At 38.4% G+C, this 21,906-nt stretch overlaps 1 protein-coding gene across 5 annotated transcripts in view; it reads left to right on the plus strand.

Annotated features, from left to right (window-relative positions):
* The window catches only part of Esr1 (estrogen receptor 1), a 388,588-nt gene that overhangs the window by 246,508 nt on the left and 120,174 nt on the right, over window positions 1-21,906 (plus strand). For all 5 annotated transcript variants that reach the window (XM_046427429.2, XM_046427428.2, XM_058573621.1 and 2 more), the window contains one exon: window positions 251-586. In XM_046427429.2, the coding sequence (XP_046283385.1) occupies window positions 251-586 (336 nt within the window). The remainder of the gene's footprint in view (window positions 1-250; window positions 587-21,906) is intronic.

Here is a 21,906-nt window from a genome sequence, read left to right on the forward strand (position 1 = left end):
AATATTGATGTTAGAAAAGTGACTTGAAATTAGTTTCAGTGGCAGTATTTATATCATGAAAATTGGCAAATGCTACAAATCAATTCCTTTTTTCCCCCTTATGGAGAGTTAATTGCTAAATGCTTACTAGTTTGTTTGTCCCCCATGTATTTACTGAAATAAAATAAAGTGCTGTTTGCTTTGAAAATGGTGTTTATATGAAAATTTACTTGGGAACAAATTAGTTAATTTTTTCCCTCTGCATTTTCAGGGATACGGAAAGACCGAAGAGGAGGAAGAATGTTGAAACACAAGCGTCAGAGAGATGATGGGGAAGGCAGGAATGAAATAGGACCCTCTGGAGAAATGAGAGCTGCCAACCTTTGGCCAAGCCCCCTCATTATTAAACACACTAAGAAGAACAGCCCTGCCTTGTCCTTGACAGCTGATCAGATGGTCAGTGCCTTGCTGGACGCTGAGCCCCCCCTAATCTACTCTGAGTACGATCCTACCAGACCCTTCAGCGAGGCCTCCATGATGGGCTTGCTGACCAACCTGGCAGACAGGGAGCTGGTTCACATGATCAACTGGGCCAAAAGGGTGCCAGGTAAGAATGCTAAGCTCAGCTTTTATTTTAAGAGTCTTTTTAAGAACTGATTGCAATTTCATGGGAGAAATAGTGGGAGGAAAAGAAACAATACTTGTTATCTCATTAGTTTCAAAGCTACATCAGAATTTTTCATATCAATACACTATAATTCTCCTAGAATTTAGGAAATAGCATTTTAATATCAAAACCTAGAAGACTAAAATGCTTGATCTGACAAAACTTATTTTTAAGCCATCTTATTTGCCAAAAAGATTTTGAGTAGACACTACATGATGAATGTATTACATATCATATATGCATGCTGTCAGAAGTGTTTAATACTATAGGACCTATAAAAGATTTTAATATTGAGCACTATCATTCAAAAACCTCAATTACTAATAAATTATTTTCCTGAAAATATTTTCTTTAAAGATTTGTCTGAACTAGAGACATAATACTAATAGATTTATTCACTGAATGCCTATTATTTATCCAAACTGACATATGCATAGTAGAAATGTAATTGAAAAATAAATTAGGGCATTGTCTCTGAGAAGAGCTTGTGGAAGGACCCAATGGTGGAAGTGACATTTCTGTTGATTCTCTCAGAAATGGTGTTTCCATAAAACTCAACTGCTGCTCTTGCTGTTCAGAGAAGAGCTCTAATTAGTAGGGAAACCAGATTCCTCCATGTCCCAACACATTCATTATGCATATCAGGAAGTTTGTACTAAGGCAAGAGGAAGTTAAATCTCTTTTGTGGGCTTATTGGTCAAATGAGTAGTGGATTTAGATAGAGATTTTCTCATATGGTTTCTCCTACCTATGAAGTGTGGAACTTTTTATGAAACTAAAATAATGTGAAGTTTTGTGAGCACATCTCTAAGGTCACTGATATGTTATAGGTTGAGTAGACCTATGTCTGGCCTTAAAGAACCTTACAGGTATTGCATATATCAAATTAATATATAAGCATGTGGTCCTTTGAATAAGAAGCCATCTATATTGTGATCCACATTCCTTAGAGCACATCCAATACACTTAGGTAATGGTTAGGGTAGTGAAGATTGGCTTACAGGGAAGTCTGGGGATTAATGGGCAAATTTAGGTTTTTCAGGGTAAGTCAACCTGGTAGACAAAAGCTCCTAACCATTTTTGGAATTAAGAGTTTTATTGAACATATATATATTTTACCATTCTTAAGTGAAGTAGACACGTCATCCATAAATTGTAATCTGGATGTTATGGGGCTATAGGTTTTGCTTGAGAGCTAACTCTTGGTTGCTGTTTATTGTTCTGTAAAGGTATATTTTCCCTTATGAAATTTTGGCAATATTACTATCTGAGTACTTCTCAACTCAAGTCTGTACTTTTGATATTTATCTGTAGATTACCATTGTGGAATTTTTTATAATTATAAAAATTTAAAATCATTTGAAACAACTCTAAGTTCAAACACAGTACTAGTGGATGAAGAATTCATGGTAATAATATTCTGAATTTAGGAATAAAATAGGGACTCTGTCAAGGAAAAGAAAATACTTTGTCCATGTTTAGCTATTGCATCATGAACTCAGTACTAGGTAAATTTATAGTAATGAGGTATGTTCAAAAATACCCTGTAACTCCCTTATGTTAATTTAAAAGATCTAGATGACTCCAAAAATCCTTGAACCAAACTCTATTACTTGGTTATTTATTTTTAAAAAGAACTACACAGGCAAAATTAAATTATATACAGTCATGTACTCCATAATGGTGTTTTGTTTAGCAAAGGACCACACGTATGATGGAATTCCCATGTGATTTTATCAGCTAGTGATGGTGTAGCTGTTTGTGGAAGTACGTTTTATGATGTTCACACATGATAAGATCACCTAATGATGCATTTCTCAGAATGTATCCCTGCCACTAAGTGACACGTGACTGTGGGGGGTTGGGCGCGCGCGCGTGTGTGCGCCATTGGAATAGAGCTTTTATAAGTCAAAAGCCTACTTGTCTGACCAATTGGAATAAAAATAGTCATTGATTTTAAAAGAATGAAGAGTAAGAGAAGAAAAAGTTGTCCTGGAAGAATTCTGAAGGCAATTGTCAAGATTTTCATTAAAATTTGAGAAAGCCGCATTTTAAAAAGATTTTATATCAAATATTGTCAGTCATTTAAAAAAATAGTTTACACTAAGAATCAAATTCAGACAATGTTACATTTATGTGGTATAATTTGAGAGTCATAATAATGGTTACTTTTAAAAGACAGGATGGGAAACATCATCAGCAAGCAGAATAGTGGAGAAGCCATTTCTAGAAATACCCAGAGTTGGTCTTTAGACCATCCTCAGAATGGCTATTAATATAACAGAAATTATGAACAGACCTCATTTTGAGTGATGAATTTTAATAAAGATAATCAAACTTTGGGCTACTTTAGTAGTTCTAGATGTATTTTTTTTTTTTTTTACTAATAACAAATTGTCAGAATTTTCAAGTACTGGTGACTGTAAGTTGAAATTCCTTTTGTCTTAATATCTTGGAATATTTTGACATATATCTTTATTAAGAATTAAGATGAGAAGAGTTTTAAGATAAAATACATCACACAATCTTGATAGTCAAGTTCCAACCTATAGAATATTTATTATATCAAGCCAGATTAAACATGACTTTAAGGATTTAATTTTCCCTTCACAATTTACAAACAAAGCCACAACAAGAATGTGAAAACCTTCCTACTCAGCTCTGAGAAGTGATGCTTTTCTATAATATATGCTATATGTCTGCATTTTATTATCTAGCTATAGAGGTTTTTCTCTTTATTGTTTGATCTGTTATTCTTCAATATGCATTTTATAGTTAACCATAATGGAGATTAACTTTAAAAAATATATTATTAAATCTTATTACTATTATCCTGTGCATAGTGAAACTAGTCAATAAATGAAACATCATTCAGCCTGATCACAAAGGGGGAAATATTACTACAAAGTTGTTATACTTCTGATATCTATCTGCATCACTTTCAGGGACATGGATGAATGGTTGACTCTTAGTTTCAGTGTTAAAGAAATACATTTGATTCTTTTTGGTTTTTGCTAGAAGCTTGAAAGGCAGCAGCAAAATGTCACTTTGACTTATGAAAAATTAAGTCTTTTCCAAAATGCACCATAATTTTATGTACCTCCAAAGCAATTTCATTCTTACAATTTGTACTCTAGTTTCTACCTATTGAATTGGGAATATAGATTTGGGATGGATACCCCAAGGCAGATTGCCTTTTAAAAACTGATACCCAGAAACCCGACAGCCCTGAACTGCTGGGCACAGGTGTGAGGTGTCCAAGGAGTAGGCTAGAGGCCTGGCCAAGGGAGGAAGTAAAGGAGAAGTGGCTCTGGAGCCAGATTCCATGGGACTCATTCAACCTTAACCACTTCCTCATTCTTTTAGGGGCAAACTAGTTATTTTCTCCTTTCTTGCCCATCCCTCTCAACACAATGCTAGAGTCCCTGCTTCCTTCTGGGCTCTGACTCCTGCCCCCATCTTACTTCACATTCTCTCCTTGCTCACTTTTGGCCCCTGGGGTAGAGGATCCATTTTGTGGGGATGTGCCCCCCACCAGCTCCAAGCTCAGTGTTTCAGCAGTTTCTGTATCATCTCTGACGGCATGATTGTCTCAGCCACCCCAGGGATTGAGGCTGCTGCTTCTCCTGTATTCCCCAGGAATTCAGCAGTTAGCTTCCCTGGCTCTAAGCTCAGCCTCCTCACTCAAACCAGTAATGAACGGAGCTCAGGAAAGGCTGGAAGGAGCAAGTACACAAATGAAAAGTAGCTTTTGAGATGCCTGATTTTGAGACATCTGAGCCCTGTTAGAAGTCAATACCCCTTCAACCCATTCTGTAAGGCTGTGGCGTTCCTTCACCTCTCTTCTGAATCTACGGGATGTTCTGACATCTCTCTGGCAGCTGCCTTGGTGAGACTCCAAATTTCCATGCTTTCTTTTGTTAAAGAGCAGAGATGTCCAGAGAAAGGTGCAGACAGGAGCTCTTTAACAGGAAGACTTTAACAGGCTTCAGGTGTCTGTCAGCAGGTGAGTTCACTTAGTGAGTGTAACTGAAAACTTAAATGGGTAGGGACAAGAGGACGGCGGGTGGGGCACAGTTCCTCCATCTGGGAATTGGGAGCATCTAGTAGGAACATATTCTATTCTGGGTGGTTCCTGTGGATTCCAGGGAGGAGGCAAAGCTACCCAGTACTCTTCTTCCCAACTACAGCTAGACCAGTAGACCCTACTCTTGGGCGGCTGTGGTTCAACTGCTTCAACATGGCACAGCAATGAGGAAACTTGACATGGGAATATGGGTGACATACTGGTGACAGATGCATACGCTTAAGGGCAAGATTTGCTGTTTTGCAACCATATCGCTTTGCTACAATAAGAGTGTATTCTTTTTTCATCTCTGTGACCAAAGTATCAGAGAAAACTAACTTAAAAGAGGAAAGATTTACTTTGACTCACAATTTCAGAGGATTCAGTCCATGGTTGGCTGGCTCTGTTGCTCTAGGCCTGAGATGAGGCAGAACATCATGGCAGAAGGGCATGGTATAAGAAAGTTGCTCACCTTGTGGCTGCTGGTGGGACAGGAGTGAGGGGAGACAAGATACGGCATCCCTAAGGGCATTCCTTTAAGGACCTACTCTCTTCAACTAGGTCCCACCTCTTATAATTTCTACCACCTTCCAATGGTCCATTCAGTTATCAATGGATTAATCCATTGATGAGGTCAGATTCCTCATGATCTAATCACTTTCCATAAGCCCCACCTCTGAACATTGCCTCATTGGGGACAAAACCTTTATTTTATTTTAACTTTTTCTGATGCATTGTAATTATACATAAAATGAGATTTGTTATGCTATATTCATACATGCACATAACAATATTTGTTTAATCTCATTTCCCAATATGTTCCCTTACCCTGCCCTTCTACCTCCTCTGATCCACTTTACTCTATTGATCTCCTTTTAATTATAGTCATTATTATTTTAATTAGTGAATTATAATTTTATACACATACATATGTAATATGTGGGATTCACTGTGGTATATTCATACATAGATCTAGCATAATTTGCTAGATTTCATTCCTCAGTACTTCCTCGTGTCCTCCCCTCCCTTTCAATTCCCTTCTTCTGTTCTTTTGGTCTTTCTTCTATTTTTGTGAGACTTCCTTCTTTTTTTGTTTTTTATTATTCCCTTTTCCTCTCTCTCCCTCTCTAGCTTCCACATATGAAAGAAAACATTTAACTCTTGACTTTCTGAGTCTGTCTTATTTCACTTAGCATGATGTTTCTAGTTCCATCCATTTACCCACAAATGACATAATTTCATTCTTTTTATGGCTGAGTAAAACTTCACATTTTGTTCATTCATTCGTCTGTTGATGGGCACCTGGGCTGGTTACATAACTTGGCTATTGTGAATTGCACTGCTATAAACAATGAGGTGCCTGTATTACTATACTATGCTGATTTTAGTTCTTTTGGATAAATACCAACGAGTGGGATAGCTAAGTAATTGGTGTTTCCAATCCAAGTCTTTTGAGGAATCTCCATGTTTCTTTCCAAAGTGGTTATACTAATTTGAATTCCCACCAACCACGTATAAGTGTACCTTTTCCCCGCATCCTTGCCAGCAATTATCATTCTTTGTGTTCTTGATGATTGCCATTCTAACCAGGATGAGTGAAATCTCAGTGTAGTTTTGATTCGAATTTTCCTGATTGCTAAGAATGTTGAACATTTTTTTTATGTATTTGTTGGTCATTTGTGTTTATTCTTTTGAGAAATGTTTATTAAGGACTTTTTGTCCATTTATTGATTGGGTATTAGATTTTTTTGGAGTGTTTTTGGGGGAGGATTAATATATTCCTTGTCTGAAAGAGTTTTTTTAAATAAGATTTTCTCTTATTCTGTAGGCTGTATCTTTCTTTCTTGTTTCTTTTACTGTGCAGAAGGTTTTTAAATTTTTTAAATTTGTTTTAATTAGTTGTACATGACAGTAGAATGAATTTATGCACTTTGATATATCATACATAGATGGGATATAATTTCTCATTTTTCTGAGTGTACATGTTGCAGAATCATATTGGTCATGCAGACACATATATACATACAGTAATAATGTCTGTTTCATTCGACTATCTTTCCTATCCCGACATCCCCTCCTCTCCCCTCCCATCACTTCCTTCTACCTAATCTAAGGTAACGCTGTTCTTCCCAAGTGCTCCCCACTTAGCATGATATTTCACTTAACATGATATTCTCCAACTCCAACCATTTTCTAGCAAATTCCATAATTTTACTCTTCTTTAAAGCTGAGGAATAATCCACTGAGTATATATACCACATTTTCTTTATGCATTCATCTATTGAGGGACACCTAGGTTGGTTCCATAGTCTAGCTATTGTGAATTGAGTGGCTATAAGCATTTATGTGGCTGCGTCACTATACTACGCTGATTTTAAGTCCTTTGGGTATAGATCAACAAGATAGCTGAGTCAAATGGTGGTTTCATTCCCAATTTTCTGAGGAATCTTAATAAAGTAAGGAGAGAGCATACAGATTGGGAGAATATCTTTACCAAGTGCACCTCCAATAAAGCATTAATCTCTAGGATATATAAAAACTCAAAAAACTTAACACCAGAAAAACAAATAACCCAGTCAATAAATGGGATAAGGAACTGAACAGACACTTCACAGAAGAAGAAATAGAATTGATCAATAAATATATGAAAAAGTGTTCAACATCTCTGGCAATTAGAGAAATACAAATCAAAACTACCCTAAGATTTTATCTCACTCCTGTCAGAATGGCAATCATCAAGAATACAGGCAATGATAAATGTTGGTGACGATGTGGTGAGAAAGGTACACTCATATATTGCTGCTGGGACTGCAAATGAGTGCAACCACTATGGAAAGCAATATGGAGATTCCTCAGAAGCTTTTTAATTTTATGCTATTCCACTTATTGATTCTTGTTTTTATTTCTTGACCTTTAGGGATCTTAGTAAGGAAGTCAGTGCCTGCACTGACATGTTGGAGTTTTGATTCTATGTATTCTTCTAGTAGTTTCAGTGTTTCTGGTCTAATTCCTTGGTCTTTGATCTACTTCAAGGTGATTTGTGTGTGTGTGTGTGTGTGTGTGCAGGGTGAGATATAATGATCTAGTTTCATTCTTCTGCTTATGGATAAGTAGTTTTCCCAGAAGCATTTATCAAAAGCTCTATCTGCTCTCCAACGTGGGTTTTGGAGACTTTATCAAGGATCAGATGATTGTGTCTACGTGGATCTGTCTGTGTCTTCTGCTCTCCCGTGGTCTTCATGTCTCTTTTTATTCCAGTACCATGCTGTTTTTGCTAATAGAGCTCTGTAGTATAAATTGAGGTTGAATATTGTGATGCCTCTAGCTTTGCTCTTCTCGGGGACCAAGCCTTCGTCAACATGAGACTTTGGGGGACATTCCAGATCAAAACCATAACAAAGAGCTCCAGAACTGGGCTGGAATTGCCCTAGTGAGAACGGTGGAGCTGCTCTGGGCTCCAATGTACAGCTACCCTGATAACCTTTCCCCGCTTCTCATGGCTCCCGCAAAAGTTCTGGGTGACACTCAAAGAATGAAGCTCTTTGCTTGTTTTCTCTTTCATGTGAAACTTTGAAGCACTATCAATTTTTGAGGACCCGAAGCTAAAAAGCCTTTTAAAATCCCTTTTCTATTTTGAGAATATTTGAGAAACATGCTCCATCCTCCTCAGGGATCTGCTTCAGGAATCCTGGGTAGGGAGTTGGGGCATCTGCATGTCTATCTCGAGCACAGTGGGCATGGTTGGTGGAGTGTACTTAGGACACGTCATGGGGAGTGTACACCTGATTCTGTCACTTTCTTGGGGGGCTGGCAGAGAGAACGTCAGCATCCATTAACTGTTTATGTACTTAAAAGATGTCACTTTGAAGTGGTTAGTAGGTCAAAGTGCATCTTAAACCCTAATGTCTCAGAATGTGACTTAGGAAGTAGTCTTTACAGTGGTGATCAAGATCAAATGAGTTCCCTCTATGGATTCTAATCCCACATGACTGGTGTGCTTATGGAAATGGAAATTTGGACCCAGAACTAGACATGTGCAGAGGGAAGCTGAAGAAACACAGGGAGAAGATGATCACCCAACCAGAGTACATGCACAAGCCCGGGAACACCAAAGTTTGCAGCAAACAGCAGAAGTTGGAGAGGCAAGTTGGACTCTCCGCTGGGGCATTCAGAGAGAGAGAGAGAGAGAGAGAGAGAGAGAGAGAGAGAGAGAGAGAGAGAGAGAGGCCCCACTGACACCTTGATTTTAGACTTTTGCTTCCAGAACTGTGAAGCAATGCATTTCTGTTCTTTCAAAAGCCACATTGTTTTTGACACTTCATATGAAAACCTAAGAAAAATAATACAAAGTATATTAAAATATTTTTTTTGTTTTGCATTTTTTTGAGGCAGGAAAAAAATCAGGAGTTATTTATACCAAGAGGAATGTTTGGCTCATCTAGGGCAAGTGTGGTTAATCAATTACTCCTGTGTATTTTCTTCAGTGACGGTGCAAGTGGTTTACCTAACTTCTGGCTTTGAAACTGAGTTAGCACTGTAACTGTTCCATGCCTCTACCTGGTAAATATCTTGTAAAAGATTGTAACCCAAAGAAGGATGTTTTCATGTGGCACTTTCATAGTTTCTCCTTTAAACATTCATGTCTTCGATCCATTTGAATTCCTCCTGAGATACCATATGAAGTGTGGCTCTCACGATGTTTTTCAACAAGTGGCCACTTAGTTGTTATTTATTGAACAGCCTCCTAAAGAAGTATTTTCAATACTTATTTAATACTTTGCCTTCCAAATTTCAGAGCTTTGTTAGTTTCAGTTTATTAAGAGCTTTTAAAGTAGGGTGAAAGATTTGACCATTAGTCAATATGTATGGTTATTGTTTCCAATTCTGAAATAAAAATAAGTTAGCTATTCAAAATTATACATTTTGCCTAATTTAACTAAATATATAGTGTGATTTGTCTGCCCTGAGTGGAGATATTTGGTATTTTTCCATTCATTTGGAAAATAAAGACAAAAATATCATGAGACTTGAGACATTCAGGTAAGACCAGTGCTGGTAGGAGGTAGTCAGGTGATATACTGACTATTAAGTTTGAATAGGACATCAAAATTGTTCCCCAGGAGAGAAAAGAGTGTGCTAGGCTTCTTTTTTCTTTTCTCCCACAAGTTGTAGATATCCCCCAAATGCTGTAGAACTGGACCCTCAACACTCCTGCTGCTTCTAACCAACTGGAAAAGCCAGTCTCTACAAAGCTTTCTCCAGGAACTTTTGGTTTACTTCTTTCCAGATTTCTTTCTCTAGGTTCTAAACACCTAAATATTAAATTTTCACTTTTAGATATCTGCAGCCCAGGAGTTAAAGGTCACACTTTCACAAGCCAACTGGAACCAAATGGGCTGTTTTTCTCTTTCTCCCTTGAACAGTAAACTCATTTTTTGATTCTGGTCCTCTCCACCTGGGCCAGGGCCTCCACCCTTCTTCCTATACACCTGTGGAATCATCTTTGGGTATGGCTCTTTTCCACCATGCACCTCGATTCTTTCTCTTCATACCTCTAGATTTATGCTTCCTTATTCCACTATCACTACCTTGGCCCAGACCACCAAATTACTACACCTTTACTATTTGGGTGTCCCTGCAAGGCTTCTTTGCTAATGCAGGAATATTCAGTTATGAGAGCCTAATCAGTCCATTCTGGTTTGAATGAACTGACTGGGGGGTAGCCGTAGGCAGGTATGTCTCTAGGACCGTGTCCGGAAGGATTCGTCTTCCCTGTGGCCCCTTCCCCTTCTCTCTGTCTGCTTCCTGGCTGCCATGAGTGAAACAGTAAAGCTCTGCTACACCTGTCCTCTAAGATGTTCTGCCTACCTGGGTCTAAAGCAACGATTTAGCCAATCATGGATTAATCCTCTGGAGCTGTGAGCCAAAATCAATCTTCTTCCTCTAAGTTGTTTTTGTCAGATATTTTGATCACAGCCATGAAACACTAACATAGAAATTAGTTCTGACTAAGCTTTCCAGGTGGTTCAGAAGTCTTTGGAAATGGTTTTTGGAAGGAGTTTGGAAAAGTTTGAAGATGCAGGCTGGAGAAGCCTTAGAATGTTGTAAGCAGAGCTTAATGGGTGATTCTGGTGGAAGCTTGGATACCAGCATGTTGACAGGAAGGCAGACTCTGCTTGTGAAATTTCAGAGGAAATGAGGACTGTATTTGGAATTGGACTAGAGGCCATTCATGTTTTATTCTGGCAAAGGACTTGCCTATATTTTACCCGTAACTTTGTGTGAGGCTGACTTTAAAGGTGATTGACTAATTAATCTGGTAGAGGAAATTTCCACACAGCATAGCATTTAGTCAGTGGCATAGATTTTGCTGTCAGCTTTCAGCCAGATTTTCTGTGAAAATTTATAGCAAAAAAAGCAGAGCTGAAGGATTTTAAAAGCTTGTAAAACTAGGGCCAAGCATGATGTGGTTGTTAAAGAGATTATAGCCACTAAAGAGATGCTAAGTACTTTTCACACAGATAATGGGAAATATGCCTTGAGGACATCTCAGGAATTTGCAAGACCATACCCATTGCAGGCTTAAGGATGTGGAAAGGGAAACTCCTTTAAGAAGTGATCCTGGGAGTAATCTGCTTATACCTAGGCCTAGGGAGTTGTTTCACCCTGCTTAACCATGCAGGCACTCAGAGGCCACTGCTACTTTGATCCTAGGGGACCAAGGTGCTATGTGAGCTGGTGGCAGACCTTGGTATCATTCATGGGGTGCTAGTTCTTCAGGAATGCAGGATGCTGGAGTTAAGGAGTTAGAAGACTACCACTGAGATTTCAAAGAAAGGCCTGGAAGGCCAAGCAAAGTGTAGCAGGGTTGGGATCCCTGTAGGTTTCCCCTGAGAGGGTAATGTGTGAAGCTGTGAAATTGAAGCCAAACCTGGAATGGAGAACCAGACAGGAAAGAGATACCAATAATATGGAATCGCTGCCAAGGAAATCTGCTGGCTCTGGATAAAGCCAGACTAAAAGAGCCTATATGTGCTGCAACCAGCAAGGCCAAAGAGATGGGATTGGCCAAACCCTTTAGGGAGCACATCTCCCTACCATTTATCTAGATGCTGTATGTGATGTTTCAGGACTTGTTTCTCAATTGAATTTCAGTCTTATTTTGGACTCATCCCTTTTTTCTATACACCTATTCCCTCCTTTCAGAATGAGAATATTTACTCTTTACCATTTTACATCGAACATGTGTAACTTGCTTTTGATTTTTATAAGGGCTCCCAGTCAAGAATGTCTTGAGTCTCAGTAGAGATTTCAGACTTGGACTTTTGAGCAGTACTGGAACTATTACGACTACAGGACTCTTAGAGGTGAACTAAATACATTCTGCATTGTCAGATGGACATGAGCTTTTGGGCACAGTGTGGAATGTTGTGGTTTGGACACAAAGCATCACCCAGAAGTTCCTGTGTGAATGCAGGAGTATTCAGTGGTACAATGATTAGATTATTAGACTTGTAACCTAATCTGTTCTTCCTAGTTTGAATGGTTTGACTGGGTGGCAACTGGGTTGGGGGAAGTTGGTCATAGGGGCATGCCTTGGAAAGGTTCCTCTTCACTGTAGCCCCCTTGCCTCTCTCTGCTTCCTGGATGTCTTGAATAGGGCAGCACCACACCCTTCCACCATGAAGTTCTGCCTCACCTTGGGCCCAGAGCAATGGACTTGGCAGATCCTGGACTAAACCTCCAGAACCATGAGCGAAAAAAAAATAAATAAACTTTTTCTTCTTTTAAGTTTTTCTTGTGTATTTTACTCAGAGCATGAAAAGCTGATCATCACAGTCCTTATTTAATTTCTTATTTGACATCTACTTTCCAACATGATCTACTTACCTTGGACAATTTTGTTGGCTCACCCTTTTTCCTGGCACTTTGCCATTCATACCTTGCATTGATTTTAATTTTCTTTTGTTTGAATGCCTGCATTCATTCCCCTCCCTTCCAGTTCTATGCTCATTTTTTTTTCCTAAAAGAACTTCATCATTTCTATTTCCATTCTGAAATTTCAAACTACTTTCATTGACTTTGCCTTTTCGGGATAACCAATAACTTAGGCCAGAATATCTTGTCATATTTCAGAATGAGTCAATGGGAATCTAAAACACAGTAATTACTCCTGTTTTCTTATTTCTTATGTCCTCTATGGTAGGTTTGATGCTGGAGAGTTCATTTGTGAGATGAAAATTAAAGGAGACCACTGTTTTGGGCTAAGTTTGTGCAGTAATCCCCATCAGACCATACCAAAAAGTTGAAAATTTTCATTCATATTGAAAGTCAAACTAAAATCAAGTTGTTATCTGACCTTCCTAGAAATAGGAGAGAATGAATTAACAGCCCCAATTCCCTAACAGGCCCATTTCAACTTCATGGAAGTTCCTCTGCTTAAATACTTATGTCCTTAAATTTTTACAAGAAGTATCCCAAGGTAATCTGATGTCAATCAGTTATTTGTCTGTTTTTTCTGTCTCCATGTCCACACTTTACAGGGAAAGAGACTTTGAAATGACCAATCCACTTTATATTCTTGGTTTTATGCTTTCTTCATCCTTTCCTGCCTATAAAACTAACCTCCTCTGCTTGGCCCATTGTAGCACTTAATTCTGTTTTATGGAATGAAGTGTTATCCAATTCCAGGATGGCAAAAATAAAACCAATTAAGATCTTCAAACCAAATTGGTATAATTTTGGTTTTTGACAAACTGTAGTTGAATTTCTTCTTTAAAATGGAAAGATGAGTAGTTTTTGTTGGCTAAGTATTTTTTTCTAAAGAACTCTGTGAAAGGAGAAATATTTCCAAAAATCTGAGTTTAATTTGCTCAAACCACCATCTTGTTCTTTAAAAATTATATATGTTCAAAATAAACTTATATTAAATGAATCAAATTTTAATGTTGTAAGGATAATCAAATTTTAATGTTGTAAGGATAAATAAAATCTGTGAAAGATACTTCTCTATGAGGTAAGCATTTCTTTGACAAAAAAAAGTTCTCCTTTTTATTGAACTGAAAAAAATAGAGAAATTTTTCACAAATAGAGAATTTTTAATAGGTGACCATTTGTACTAACTATAATTAGTTACTCGCATTCTTAGAATGGCTCAGAACTACATGAATTCTCCAAATATACGTGTGGCTGATTTTCTTGGGTGACTGGTCTGCATGTTTTTGGCTTAATGTATTCTGTGTCTAGATCCCTGAAATCCAGTTACTTCCAACAGTGGTATATTTAGACCCATATGGGTTAAACTCTGTGTCCTCACTGTGCACGTGGTGGAGCCCAGCCTGAGCTTCCCTGCCATGCAATGGAGGTTACACCTCCATGATGTAAGATGTTAGTTTTCTTTGGGGGTTAATGGCTGGAGAACTGCAAAAAGGAGAGAAATGGATGTTGGTTTTAATGAGATCTGAGTAGAGAGAAAGAAAACAGTGAGTACAGGGGAAGGAATTTTCTAGTGTAAATTAAAAAAAAATTCAGCTCCTTATATAATCAGTTGAATCCTAAAGAAAGCTTACTATATAGATTTGGAACTGTTTTCATGCCATCGTCTTTTTATTGCTTTGTTCCCCTGCAAGAATCAGTGGGTTCTATAATGAAAGGTTTTGCACTTTAGTCTTTACATGAGACTATGACGTAAACTTGACTGTTTATTTTTTGGCATAGTTATTACTTTTCTTTGCTTACTCCACCTCTGGCTCTGAACTACTCATGTCAAGGATTTTTTTCTTTTGCTAGTATGAAAATGAAACCATTGCCTCAAGCAGATGGTTGAACATTGAAACAGATTGAAAAGTATTAGAAGTAGACTAGATGTAGTATATATATGTGCTCTTTTTCTCTCAATCACATAATGTATTTCTGAGAGAGAAGATGGTATAACAGTCTCTTAGGTAATTCATAGCTGAAAGTTGATAGTCATCTGGTAAGCAGGTGCCTACTCTGCACTCTGATGGTTGTGCAGAGAATGCATTAGAAAATGTGCAATTGTAAAGTCTTTTTATTACTTAAGTTATTTGAACATTATCAATAAAGTAGACACAACCGTAGGACTGTTGACAGGTCACCTCACCAGAGCCACCAAAGCTTCCTGGTGTTCAATCACCTTCTTTCAAAGGGTAAGTGATTTCATTGTTTCTGGTTGGATTCCCCTGGTGCATGGGGAGTCTTTGGGTTTCGGTGTTTCAGTTCTGTTGCCATGGTTACTAAGCTGTTCCACAGTTTAACTTTGTTATTCATTTATTTATTTTTGTTTGGTTTGGTTCTGGGGCTTAAACCCAGGGCCTTGTGCATGTTAAGCACAAGTGTTCTCCCACAGAGTTACCCACTAAGCCCTGCTCAACTTCCAATGGATACTTCTCTTAGGAGTGTCTTCCCTTGTAAGTAAATTGCTTGATATGTTAAAATCTAAGTTCTGTTTCAAAATTCTTGATACCAATTCACCATGATTGAGTTTTAAAAAGTGACCTTGTTTTTTATTTTTTGGGGGGTCTAGGATTTATCACTTAGTTGTATCTAGCAGAGCCCCTCACATAATAATAGGGAAAAATAAAAATGTAATTGCTAGAGAAAGATAAAATTTATTAAAATGATGTCAGTGCCCTTCTCTGGTGGGAACTGCAGTTTCTCTTTGTAGTGTCTCATGTGTTCATTATGTGACTCTTTCATAAACATGAAATCTAATAAAATGATGGGCAGTTTCCTCTCTGGAGGGTGTTAAAAGTGTCTCTTCTTAGAACAGGGTGTTGCATTATAACCTGTGGTTATTTTTACCTGGTCAAGATGTTTCCCTAAATTTACTTAGGCTGGGTAAATGCTTTGGATATAAAAAGTCATTCAAAGCCTTGGATATTGTCTAAAGTATGTATTCAAGTTGTATCTGTCAGTGTTTTTCTTCTTGTATCAATAAAGCAGAAATAAATATGATCATGTTTGTCTTTTCTTATTGCTGTTCACAAATCAGAGATATAAAATAGATAATCTTTTTCTGAGTAGACTTTGAAATTCTCCAAACTGCAATCCAGAACAATGCTATGTTGGTATTGGGACTGTTTATATAGATGTATAAGGAGAAGCAGCCAAATAGTTACTATCTAACACATGCATACCAAAACAAATGGGTCCAATCTCATGAAATCAGAGAGCTCTACATAAATATCTTGGTCTTGCCTAACAAATATCAAGACCACTTTGAGGGAATCTTTAATACCAAAGTGACTGTCAAACAGACAAATGTTATCAAAAGCCCAGTAAACCAATTTCTGATTTGCCTTAGCTTTTTAAAATAATTGAACCTAACTATTTATCATAGAAGCCATAGTTTTAAAGTCTGTTCTGCAGATGAATCATAGTAATGGTTTTGAAACCATGTGAATGAAGTTAATGCCACTTAAAAATGGTTTACTGTAATCAAGAAGGAGATACAATACAGTATGAAACTTACATGAAAATAAGTCTTTGCATGTTGAGTTCATCAGCTTTATAACTATAAAAAGTACCTGAGATAATCTACTTATAAATAGGAAAAGTTTATTTTGGCTTACAGCTTTAGAGAGTTTAGTTTATGGTTAGTTGGCCTCATTGCTTTGGACCTGTGGCAGCACATCATGGCAGGAATGTACAGCAGAGCAGAACCACTTGGTCTACCTATGGTCAGGACGTAGAAAAAAAGAAGAGTCCCGGGCCCCACAATCCTCTTTCGGGGTATGCCCTCAGTGACCTAAAGACCACCTACTTGACCCACCTCTTAAGGTTTCCACCACCTCCCAATAGCACAAGCCTGGAGACCAAGGCTTTAACACACAGACCTTTGGGAGACATTCTATATCCAAACCATAGCACATGGCAGAAAGAAATACATGGAAATGAAACTACATTCAGAAGTGATTCTTCTTATCCAGAACTTTAAATTTGATTTTCAGATAAGAATATAAACATTTTATGGGGGTTGGTGATGTAGCTCAGTGGTTGAACAGTTGCTTAGCATGCACAAGGCCCTGGGTTTGACTCCTAGTACTGCAAAACAAAATAACTAACAGAAAAAAAAATACATATGTATAATACGTATGTATAATACATAATATATGTAATATAAACATTTGGCAAGAAGGTAACTTGATAAACGAAGGACATGGAGTGGAACAAAGAAATATAAACAAGTTTGACCTTAGTCTCCTATGGAGTCTTTTTCATATTAAGAGCTTTTTTTCATATTAATTTCATTCATTTGACAGTAATTTGATGAGCTCCTCCTATGGCTAGGTACTGTTGTGTGTGAGACTATACCACAGAACAAAACGGACAAAAATCTCTGCCTTTGAAGAATGTCCATGCAATGCTCCCAGTTACTGCATAGAGGATGTGGGTCCTACTGTGACGGTCTGCCTATTTTACATGTGAAGAAGTCAAAGCAGAGCCAAGCTTAGTAATTTATCTCTTAGAAGATAATAAGAGGCCTTATGAGTAGGCCTCTGCTCTCAGCATTTGCCTATGTTCACTGAGCTGAGTGCTTTTATTTTCTCCATCTTCATCTCATCTTGTGGATGATGACGCAGAGCAGAGAGGTCCATTGCAGACTGGTGTGTCATTAGGGAAGTGATTTGACTTCTAGAACACTATTCCTGTGTGAGATTCTCAGCATAGGCTAAAGAAAGTCGCTCCTGATTTGATTTTTAAAAAGAGCCCTCCTCTTCCTCTCCTGCCCTGTGATGTAGACATCAACATGAAGGTCTGTGTGTTACAGGAAGTTAAGAACATAACCTTGATCTTAGAGCAATGCAGACCTCATAGTGCACATTCAATAATATTAGTTGTTGTTCTTGCTGGTTTTGAGGTTTTTGATGTAATTAATTTTGAATCTGACTTTTAAGAAGTATTATGTAACTATAAATTAAAATCTTAAGATAACGTGGCACTTTGCAAAAGTGGAAACCAGTTTTAAAATGCACTTTAAGCCTAAATTCAGCATGTCCCTTTTTACTTGTGCTATATGATTTGCTTTCATGCTTTTATGCCTTTTCTTTTTTCAAATAATCTTGCTATTCACAAAAACTAAATGAGATTTAACTGTTGTTTCTTTGCTTTCACTTTGTTTTATTTTTACATAGTGATACAACTAAGAAAAAGAAAACATTCCCTGAAGTGTATCAGCTCCTGTCAATTTTTCAGGTTAACCTTAACTAGAGACTTTTACTACATTTTAATGCTTCAAGCTAGCCAACAAGCTTAAAATAGTTATACGTGCAAATATTTAAGTGAAATTGGAAAGAGAATATAGAGATACGAAATAGCATCAATTGAAGAATAAATCCTACTTAAAACATACGGTTTCACAATTAAAATCAACCATGTGCAAAAGAAAACCCTCAAATAATAGTGACTTAAACAAGATAAAACTTTTATTTTCTGTCACATAAAATAACCTGAACTTCTTTTCACAGAGATATGGCAGCTTCATAGTCAAAAGGCCCCGTGTCTCCTGACTTTCTGTTCCCCTCTCCCAGCACAAATATTCCATTTTCAAGGTCAATGCCTGGTCTAGTGTGGCTACAGGGGCTTCAGCCATCACCACTGCCTCCTAGACAGCAACAGAAGGGGTTATGGGAAGTCAGCGGGGACACACTTGCCATCAGAAGCAGTTTCCTTGATGGTGCCTTTCTGAAAGTCTTTCTCAGCACTTGCTTTTTTAACTGTCGTTCAGTTAGTTATCTGGGTTATCTAATCATTAAACTATGTACATTGTACCTGGAATAAAGTATGAGTTCTATTAATAAGCAGAGTTGAATGGATATTTTGGCAGGCAAATGGCAGTGTCTGCTATAATAATGAACTTATATAAGTAGGTTTATGTAAAAATAGTAAACTGAAATAATAATTTCAGAACTGGATCCTGTTTTTTCAAAATTATTATTAGTTGTTCAAAACATTACAAAGCTCTTGACATATCATATTTCATACATTTGATTCAAGTGGGTTATGAACTCCCATTTTTACCCCATATACAGATTGCAGAATCACATCGGTTACACATCCACATTTTTACATACTGCCATAGTAGTGTATGTTGTATTCTGCTACCTTTCCTATTCTCTACTATCCCCCCTCCCCTCCCCTCCCCTCCCCTCCTCTCCCCTCCCCTCTCTCCCCCATCTATCATAACTCATTTCTCTCTTGTTCTTTTTTTCCCTTTCCCCTCACTTCCTCTTATATGTAATTTTGTATAACGATGAGGGTCTCCTTCCATTTCCATGCAATTTTCCTTCTTTCTCCCTTTCCCTCCCACCTCTCGTCCCTGTTTAATGGTAATCTTCTTCTCATGCTCTTCCTCCCTGCTCTGTTCTTAGTTGCCCTCCTTATATCAAAGAAGACATTTGGCATTTGTTTTTTAGGGATTGGCTAGCTTCACTTAGCATAATCTGCTCTAATGCCATCCATTTCCCTGCATTTGCCATGATTTTGTCATTTTTTAGTGCTGAGTAATACTCCATTGTGTATGAATGCCACAATTTTTTTTATCTATTCATCTATTGAAGGGCATCTAGGTTGGTTCCACAGTCTAGCTATTGTGAATTGTGCTGCTATGAACATCGATGTAGCTGTATCCCTATAATACTCTCTTTTAAGGTCTTTGGGGAATAGTCCAAGAAGGGGAATAGCTGGGTCAAATGGTGGTTCCATTCCCAGCTTTCTGAGGAATCTCGGATCCTGTTTAATAAATATTCTGAGTTACTGAGTGTCAATTTATATCATAGATAGATCACCATTCTGAAAAAGAACCAGAACACAATAACAAAATTCATACTGAAGTCCTACTAGGAAAAAAGAAAAGTCACCCCTGGCTGTATCCCCTGCACAACATTCCTATGAGTGTGGCCATTTTAGATATAAAGAAACAGGGGCATGAAGATGACAAGGAGCTTTCCGAAACATGACTGAACTAAGCAGTGGCAGAGCCTGGGGAGTCTGGTCCCCAGTTGCAAGCCTTAAGATAAGGCGTGATGTTGCCTCATTTCATACTTCATAAAGTATTACAGGATGGTGCAGTTGGTCATCTGGAGCATTAATTGCCATCTTCTGATTTTGTGGAGAAATGTGGCCACTTGAACTATTTAACATTTGGGATTTTGGTCCCTACATGTGATTGTGCTTTGTGCATACTTTAAAAAAAAGTAACAAATCAACATGTGCACCCTCACAGGTACCTCTCAGAACAGTTCTTGTATTGAAGGGAAATTTTTCTCTACACGAGAGAAGGCAGTCAGAGCACATGGTGAACAAATATTTCACACTTGTCTTCAGAAAGTGTCATGCAGCACCTCAGAGCCCAGCCTCTGTGCAGCCTATTTGACAACCAGAGTGTCCATACCATTCCTGCTTTTTCCTTTTTGGGGGTTCAAAGATGAGGAATTAGAAGTGGAGTTCTACTACTTCCATTAATAGAAACAAAGTTTGGGGAGGGAATGTGTGTGAGTGTGTGTGTGTGTGTGTATGTGGCCGTATAGCTATAGAGAGATATTCTGTGCATCGGCAGAGGGTGCTGCCAGTAGCAGGAGGGTGGAATGAGACAGAGAGGAGTGTGGAGGGCTTGGACCACTCACCTAATACGTCGTGCACATGCCCACTTACCTGCGAACCAGCCCTCTGGAGACTGCACTGTTCAGCAGGAAATGCTCCTCTTCCCCTCGCCTTCTGGGGCTGAGCTTGGCTTGTTTCGTTCATCTTTGTTTGAATCATTCTATTAATCAAACCTAGTGAGAGGTCACTTAGTCACCTGTGAAAGCAGAAACTCTCGATTGTGAGGAATCACTGGTGCGACACACCTTTCTCTACCCGTGAACAAACGCAAATGCTTATTTTCTCATGATTTTTTCTTTAAAAAAAAAATTCCTAGGCTAAATAACCACAGCTTCACTCCTGATTTCTCCTCTCCCCACAATCTTGGCTTTTTCTCAGTCTCCATATTCCGTCATGTCACAGAAGTGTCCTCATGGCAGGGCTGTGAGGGCTGTGCACAGGGTGGCTCCTACCTAGCCACTAGCTTTTGAGGAAGTTGTAGACCTGCAATCCTCAGGGAGTGCAAAGCTGAGTGGGGTTCTTCCTGGAGCACGGGTAGTGAGTCTGAGATCCCTGAGCCCAGGGAGCCCAGCACGGTGTGGCGCTGTGTCTCCACCCTCCTGTCATTATTACCCCTACTCAACTACAGGAGGAAAATTGAATTGAATCGAGTTACATACTAAGGAAGAGTTAGTATTGAGTTAAATACCAGGTAGGTTGTGCTTTGGAAGCACAACTTCCAAACAGATATGCTTTGGAAGCATATCTAGGATTTCTTAACTCCCAGAAATAATCTCTGTCCCCTGAGAGATGATCATGGTCTTGATCCTACACACATTCATGTAAGATGTCCACCACTCTGTATGAGCACCATTCAATAATATGCCTTAAACTTGTGTTTACTATGTTCAGATGTTTATTATCACTTGTAATCCAGAAGAATGTAAATTCTATGAGGGCAGAAGTTGTATCCATTTTGTTTACTGTTATATTTGCAGTTCCTAGGATACTACCTGAAATATAGTAGGTGCTTAAGAATATTTTTTAATGCATGGTTAATAAAACACAAATTAAGTCTATGCATTTACTGATCCCAATGTTTTGGGGCTGTTAGTTTTTAATCAACATTCACTGACAGGACATTAACAATGTGTGTGTGTGTGTGTGTGTGTGTGTGTGTGTGTTTGGGAGGGTATGGCATAGGTACTTAGGCTTTTCTGATGTGCATATGGAGTCTCTGCCTATTAAAAAGTGTAGAGAAACCTGTGCCTTAATGAGCTTGTAGTATGGTTGGAGGTGGCAGCTACAGATTCACGATGGCTTTGTTTATTCAGCAGTCTCACTGAGCATGCTTGGTGCTGTCCTTGGTGTTTGGGATACATCAAGTCCTACAGCTAGAGGGCTCAGTCTAGAGGGAGACAGGAACAGGCAGACGGGATGTCTGATTTTTGGAAGATGGCCAAAGTGTGGACAAAGGGAAGCAAGAGCTGGAGAAAGCAGAGTGCAAGTGTGGGGTTGGGTGAGAGGTCAGGTTAGAAGGAGCCTTATTGAGACAGCATCTGAGCAACAGTTGATGGAAGGGGTGGGGGGA

This window comes from Marmota monax, unplaced genomic scaffold (assembly GCF_021218885.2).
Source record: "Marmota monax isolate L192 unplaced genomic scaffold, Marmota_monax_Labrador192_F-V1.1 WCK01_AAM20220418_F8-fsc00114, whole genome shotgun sequence".
Classification (NCBI taxonomy): domain Eukaryota; kingdom Metazoa; phylum Chordata; class Mammalia; order Rodentia; family Sciuridae; genus Marmota; species Marmota monax.